General features: G+C 50.1%; 1 protein-coding gene across 1 annotated transcript in view; it reads right to left on the bottom strand.

Moving 5' to 3' along the window:
* Positions 1-1,319: 1,319 nt before the first annotated feature.
* LOC109472170 (delta-like protein 1) overlaps positions 1,320-7,678 on the bottom strand; it is a 12,439-nt gene continuing 6,080 nt past the window's right edge. Inside the window, exons 5-11 of the mRNA XM_019771753.1 lie at positions 5,944-6,004; positions 4,883-5,013; positions 4,315-4,484; positions 3,879-4,092; positions 2,740-3,631; positions 2,185-2,290; positions 1,320-1,842 (exon numbers count right to left, since the gene is read on the bottom strand). Of these exons, the coding sequence (XP_019627312.1) occupies positions 1,837-1,842; positions 2,185-2,290; positions 2,740-3,631; positions 3,879-4,092; positions 4,315-4,484; positions 4,883-5,013; positions 5,944-6,004 (1,580 nt within the window). The 3' untranslated portion in view covers positions 1,320-1,836. The remainder of the gene's footprint in view (positions 1,843-2,184; positions 2,291-2,739; positions 3,632-3,878; positions 4,093-4,314; positions 4,485-4,882; positions 5,014-5,943; positions 6,005-7,678) is intronic.

The raw sequence follows: 7,678 nt of genomic DNA, 5'->3' as shown, positions 1-7,678 counted from the left end.
GACGTCCAGGACTCCCAACGATTCTACATGTCGGCCAAGATCATGACTTCTCGATCCTCTCGCATTCCTTTCACATGACCCTAGTGCACGTCCCTGGCCGTCCGTTCGGCTGAAGTGTCAATAATGTCGTATCCTCCTCTGCCCCTCATCCTTTCAAAGGCTCGGACTCGGATCTTTCAGAGGCTTGAAGGATCATATTTTAAGCGGCGGATGATGTGGGCTCCTTTTGATGGAGATGTCACGGCGCTGTCGTGGTCTGAAAGCGGAGGATGGCGGGACAATCTGGTCCTCGGCTGGTCCCGTGGGTGAGACAAAGGGACGAAACAATGGCCCTGTCCGCCGGGCACCTGTGGCCCCGCGCGTTGGTCACTTTCTGATGACAAAGACGAGCCCGGTTTTTTTTCTGATGAGTGGAGGGTCTCCATATGTCGCCGAATACCCCGGTCGTCCGACGCGGGGCCTTGGCAACGCCCACTGCCGCAGTAGTACTAGTGGTATTACAGAGCGGTAAACCCCCCTCCCCCCATTCTGACCGCACGAGCTGACTCCTGACCCTAAACAACTTCTGTATGCCACACAAAACAAGGTTTGTGTGCGCTATTATTTAAAGTGGTTGGCTCGACCTTCCACCTTCTCGCTCGTTACCCAGTATCATCAAAGCGCCTGGCTACCGAGAGCACTAGCCCCTTCTTTCGGGGTCAGGTGGCGGGTCCCTCCCAACAATACCTTTTCTCGACCCCTAACCCCAAAGTCCCCGCAACAATGCACCCTCCTGACCCCTCGCCCCAACATTTGCCACAGCCGTCCATCCCGGGGCAAGTTTCTGTCCGTACGAAACACTGGCCAAACTCCCGGAGCCAGTCTCGTCTTTGTGATGATACTGGACTCTTCCCGAGGCGACATAATGGCCGGCTGTGACCCCGTCCCCGCCCCTGCCCATCCCGTGCCGCAATCAGTTCCGCTTCGTGCCAGGTGTGAATAGATAACTTGTACATCTGCACTCTTCTTTACACGCGGTTATTCTTGTCTTTGTCCTATAGAAGCGGACCTAGAGAGGACCTTACAGCTAGCTAAATTCTATCGTTAGTCACGCCACTTGCTCTCCTCATAATACGTGTGTATATGCAAGATTTTCTATGATCTACATTTAGAAACTGCCTCGTTGCGTGCACTTCTATGAATTTTGCATCGACGCGTTGTTACTAATTTACGTACCCCTAAGGATTAACCCAAGACGTATCTAACCCAAATGTAACAAATCGCTAAGAACTGTCACATTCTACACTAGGGAGCGAAGTAACCGACGGCCAGCCGAGATATATTTGCAAAAATAATCAGACTTTTTTTATTCATGAACAAACGTTTTTCAGTAATAACAATACATAAATATATGTATACATTTAACAGGTTCTATAAATAGAATAGACGTTGTGTACAATCTTTTTGTAACACTATATGAAGTCGCTGAACATGGAAAGAACATTACAAGTCTCATCATCTCAATCTTTACACGGATTTTCCGTGAGGTCCATGATCAATCTCAATCGTACGATTCAACATACAATCAAATATATCGACTCAAAAAATAGGAAACGATTTTTTAACATTATCTCTCTCTTCGTTTTCTTTATCATAATTTCTCTGTAGAAAATTTACAAAATTTTCTGGGTCTACAAAAGGCACACTTCAATAATCTGCAGTGTCTGATGACGTCACGGTTGCCATGGCAGCACCGCTGGCGCTGCTTGTCTCTAGGAACGGTAGCCCGGCTATCGTCTGCTAGCTGCACACTGACGAGAAGGCACTCACTACTCAGCTAAGGTTGCACTTGGCCCGCTATACCTGAGGAAATACAATGATAAACATTTGGTTAGATTCATGATCACGCGTGTGCATTGTACAGTACACGTTAGCGGAACACTCGGGGGACTACACCATGCACTAAGCTGAATAAAGTGAATTCAATTTTACTCAATTTTCCAGCACAACTGTCACTGCACCACTGAAAGGGGCTTAATTCTCCGGTGGCCCCCATCACCATTACATATCCAACATCATAGGCAGTGTAATGAGCTTCTTAATACCGTGACAAGATTGGATTCGTAATAAATCAAACTCGGTCAATTCACCGAGCTAAATGCAATCTTGGCATATCCATTGAAATGGAGTGAGAGAGATACACACCTCTGTAGCTAATTCGTAGTCTGCGTTGATGACATAGACGGACTGTCTCGTCGACTCGACGTTGTTTGTGGGCCTTGTGGGCTTCAATTTCTCCACGAATGAATCTCTGTAAAGGTAAAAAGGAGCGGACATGATTAGATGAGGGATCAGATGACCTGTATTAGAGACATATGCATGCATGCGATCACTGGTACATGGCACTACAATGCGAGTCGGCAGCCGGGTCCATTAGCAAGCACATGACACCAAAAGTAGCTAAGATCTCAGTTCAGGTCCAGACGGTATCGTCTGCCACTATTTTTCCTAGCAAAGTATAAAGTAACGCCCAAATATTTCGCCATCCCTTGTTGAAAGAACGAATCATTACATGCCGAATGTCCCGCATTCAAGTTGTCACCCTACCCTGGAAAATTGCTCTAGGGAATCTACTTTCGCGCCATCTGTCGACCCTTTAGTGGTCCCTGTGTTATGCCCTGAATGCCGAATGTCGTTTTGAGTTGCAAGCTTCATGCCGTAATTAATGGTAGTAAACTAGGTGAAGGTTGCGACTCTTACCTTCTGAGCTCTTTTTCTGTGTTGCTGTTGGACTGCGACGTGGAGTATCTGTTGTCCTTCTGTTTTTCGCTGAAGGTGGATTCGTCCTCCTCCTCGTAAATATCCGCTGTTTTTAGAGTCAATGATTTGCTTTTTAAAGAGTCACACTCCTCGTTGCTGATTTTCAAGCTGATTGTTGTTGGTGGCTGCAGGTTGTTGACTATTCTGTTGTTGGTCTGTTCCGCGTCCTGTGCCCGTCTGTCCCTCTTGATCTTCTTGTACACCACAAATCCGAGGGCCGCGAGCATGAGGATGGGTACCACAATTCCAAGCGCGGCGTAGATGGCAATTTCCGCTCCAACGGAAGACTCCTCGGGAGTGTTCACGGCCAGGGCTTCGGTGTCCTTACCCACGGTGATGACGGGAGTGGGGGTCTCGAGCGACGACGAGGTGCCGTCTTCGAGTGTGGGGACGTCGACGACGCCGTTGTCGCGACGGTGGCAGTTGTGTCCTCCGAACCCCTCAGGGCAGCGGCAGACGTACCCGTTCACCCTGTCCACGCAGGTGCCGCCGTTCATGCAGGGCTTGTCGGAGCAGTCGTCGACGTTGACGGTGCAGTCCTTGCCGGCGAACCCGGCGGGGCACTCGCAGGAGTAGTCGTTCACGCGGTCGAAGCAGGTGCCGCCATTGGCGCAGGGCTGGAGCAGGCAGTCGTCGACGTTGGTCTCGCAGAGCGTGCCGATGAACCCAGGGACACAACGGCAGGTGAAGCTGTTTTCCTGGTCGATGCAGGAGCCGCCGTGCTGACAGGGGTTGTTCTTGCAGTCGTCGATGTCCACCTGGCATCGAGGTCCGGTGAATCCGGGCTTGCAGACGCAGGAGTAGCCATTGGCCTCATCCACACACTGACCACCTGCAGGGGAAAATCGGTCATCAGGGTCAGTTATGAAACACCCAATTGAAGTCGCCGTCATAAACGTTGTAAGGAATCATTGTGCAACAAATCATTGTCAAATCATTAGGGTCTTACGACTGTGATTAAATGGCAGCCATTAGTATATCCAGGGGGTTTTATATACACCACATTAAAAATACGAGTGCGTGACTGGCAACATCTGCGGTGGTTACGTCAATGTGAATTACGTGACGACGATTCTTACCGTTCATGCAGGGGTTGGACTCGCACTCGTTGACTGGAGTCTCGCAGGTGGAACCGGTGAATCCAGGGGCGCAGGAGCAGACGACGAGGCCGGCGACCTGTTGGCACTGCCCTCCGTTCTGGCAGGGGTTGTTGTGGCAGTCCTGGGCCTGGATCTCGCACCGCTTGCCGAAGAATCCCACCGGGCACGTGCAGGTGTAGTTGTTGACCAGGTCCTGTGTGTGGGAAAGGCAAATAAACGGTAAGACCACTGCCGACCAACAACAACACAATGATGAAACCCCACAGAACCCCAACCTGTTGCGCACGTGCAATGGGGATGTAATTTCACTGGAGCGACATGCGGGCAATTATCGACACACGTTGTGGTGATTTTTATTCAGGAGAAATCTCGCATGGGGAGGAAACACGAGTATAGTACAAGGGGGAAAGCGTACCTGGCAGACTCCTCCGTTCAGGCAGGGCTTGTTCGTGCAATTGTCGACGTCGATCTCGCAGTTGGTTCCAGTGTAGCCCGGGGGGCAGCTGCAAGTGTAGCTCCCCTGGCCGGAGTTACGGCAGGTCCCGCCGTTCTTGCAGGGCTTGTGGTTGGTGCAGTAGTTCAGATCTGTGTGTGGGGAGGGGAGGGAAACACGTTAGAACTGTGAGAAATGTGGGAGGAGGAAACTTGAGAGGGCAAGACAAGAATGGCGACGATGTGAGCTACTTAGGAGGTGGTGTGACAAAGGTAAAAACCGTATCACGTCGTTACACATGAAATTCCACAAATCGGGAAACAATAAGTTCACGATTAGGGCATGGGTGCGACGGATGGTCGGAATGCGCTATGGTTTAGTTATGGCAGGTATGTCAAGTGGTTACGAGTGGTTAAGGCTTAGTTTACATCGTGTGAGGTCACCCCTGACCGGGTCAGATCGAGCTTGAGAACTGTTGAGGTTGAGTCACTATCAATATGCGGAACTTCATGCCGCATTCCTGACAGACTTGTTGACGCCGTGTACATACCTTGGTTACAGAAGAGGCCTCCCCACCCCTCGTCGCAGTTGCACTGCCAGGGCTGGTGGCACGTGCCGTGGAGACACCCGGGGTACCTGATGCACTCGTCACAGAACTTTCCCTGCCATCCAACACGGCACCTGCACAAACAACGCACACGTAGAACATCGGTTAGAAACCAGCGTTTTGTATCAAGTTTTTTATCAGGCATACAAAAACGGTGTTGTATCTGGTTTAAGAATCTCATTCAGCGCAACCACCGTGTCTGGGCGATAGAAAGCGAGCCGTAACACTCGATACAGCGAGACCAGGTGTACTAGTACGGGGGGCGCCAAGACCGGTGGGGTGGCAACTTCTACTTTTATAAACCATTTCACGGAGATTGGGAAGAACTAAATGGAAAGGCCCGGTCCAATGCCATCTCGGTATTTCTATATCACACTCGTGATGTATCAAATCCCTGCCCAAATGATGGCGTGAAAAGTCACTTTTTGTTCTCCTTTCATCGAGTCTGTTGCGTTCCAATGTTTACCTAGGTTTACAGAACCGATTGATCCCGTAGGTACAAACAACTTTTGGGGGACATTCAGTGCATGTCCCCCATGCGTGCCGCCCATAGATGCCATTTTCTGGGACCTTCCTCTCCCGTTACCAGTCGCATACCTAGCCTATTCTACCAACAACTCTCGTGACCAGTTCACGCGGTGGATTTGTGTAACGACCAGACCTCTCACTAGACAAAGTGCCCGCATGGCACAGACGACACTGATAAGCCTTGTAGCAATAATGCGAAAGTAGAAACCGAATCATTCAGCCCAAATGGGTTTTCTGTAACTTAACCATAGTTGTTTCAATCTTAATTCCAGGCGGTATGAAAACAAATACCAACTGCTATTGTGGGCCGGCGGTCTAAGTGATGTTTCTGTTATTGCATGCTCAACGATAACAGAATAAACAAATATTAAGTTGCAGACCATAAATATGTTAAGGGATTTTCAAGGATTTGGCTGAGAGCAGTGTAAACGAGAGCGTGGTACAAGGTAATGGTTGTAATGGTCTTGTCTTCTCACCTGCACTCGCCGGGAGTCTCGCAGTATCCATGACGATCGCTGCAGCCAGCCATGCAGATCGCTGTGGGTCAAACACAAAGGAACAGATTAGTCAAAACTTGTATAACTAACGAGAGGATGCACGGAACTGTGTTGACGGCTGTAGCCGCCATGCGTGCATGTACACACACAGTAAAATCTAGTACTAGGATGTTTTGGTGCCGACATTTTTGTTGTTGTCCTGATTGACGTTTTCATTTGTTGCTCAGGTGTTGCCTGCCTGAGACGGAAGAGACGCGTTCCTCCAGGCATTATCAATGTTGAGGAGGTGTTCAACACTTGGCAGCTGAGATAATATGTAGGTCTGTGTGTACTTCTCGTGCCGATCCCGGCAGCTGTCCCTTTTGTTTTGTTTGCCCGTAATGCGTCTTGCCAGCTGCGGCTCAGACAAAGACGCTCGGGGTAAAGCGCGGGACCCTCCAGCACCCCCTGCCCCGGAGCCCCCGCCCAACAGCTCATTACGTTAATTACCGACACGTGCCTGACGAGAAATCTCACCTATTGTGCATAGGTGACTGGGTTTTGGAGTGGTCATCTGCCGAGGGAAGGTCCCGGGCGCTGTCTCTCCCCTCCGGAGGGAGGGGGCACCCTTTGTCCGGACCCTGAGCCACGTGGCCAAATCGATTGCTATAGTTATGCAAATACATTACCTATTCTTTCCACGGCGTCCCCGTTGTTGGGCACTGAATGAGATTTACGCCGTGGCACGCGCCAAAAAAAGTTTTTTTTTCTTTGGTACATACCTAGATAAACTCTAATCGCTCGTGATGCCGATGTTTAATGTAATTTGTGGTCTGGCTCCACCGAGCTATGTTCTAGTCGCCAGGTGTTCGGTAAGAGTTTACCTGGACAATTTTGGAGAGCCGAAACGGAGCCGTGAAGTACAGACTGCGACAGAAGGTGTTTGGGTTGAAACTAAACAAATGGAACTGGAGAGCACGAGGGGCTTTCTGAACTCAACACAAACGCACGGCCTCATAAAGTCAACAACACTGAAGGCCTTTCTACTACTAGTCCACGGCACGCAGCTAGGTCATCACACTACCAACAGGTCCTTTACACGGTGTCATGTTGAAACCAACTGTTCGGGGCAGATGGGGCTGTGCAAACGAGGATCAACCACTCATGTCAGTCTGAAGCGGCTGTACTTGACAGAATTTTTACCCAGAACCAATCGCCTGCAGGGCCCCTCGGCCCCTTCCACTTGAATGCCCGACATTAACATGATAATCTTGGCACGCGACCCGCCTGAAGTACAAGTAATTTTTCTTTGAGGGCTGGGGACAACCATGGCTCCCCCAATGTGAATTTATGCAGATGCCAGGAACAACAAAGACCCAAGCGTTGCCGGGCCGTGCCAGAATTATTACGCCCTTTGTCCCCGACCTAAACCCACCCGCAAGATTGACAACCGGGGAAGGTCGCCCCATTATGTCATTGATGCCATTCTGTCGTGGTGGTAAACACAGACGCACATTGCGTTTTTAAACTGTCTGGCTAACCCACTTCACAAAAACCTGTTGCAGTTTGTTTTTTTCCGCCTCAGTCCTCAAACCCCCAAAGCTTACTAATCACACAAGAACATCTGCCGTGCCCCAGGTGAATCACCTGCCCCGAGGCGTGATGGTCGGAGGTAATGATATCTCTGCAGAGGTGTGGCCTTAAGTTACTTCGACAGCGAGTCGTTTTTTACGAC

The sequence above is a fragment of the Branchiostoma belcheri genome, unplaced genomic scaffold (assembly GCF_001625305.1).
Source record: "Branchiostoma belcheri isolate BF01 breed outbred unplaced genomic scaffold, Haploidv18h27 scaffold27, whole genome shotgun sequence".
NCBI classification, from domain to species: domain Eukaryota; kingdom Metazoa; phylum Chordata; class Leptocardii; order Amphioxiformes; family Branchiostomatidae; genus Branchiostoma; species Branchiostoma belcheri.
This window is presented reverse-complemented; position numbering and strand designations above follow the sequence as displayed.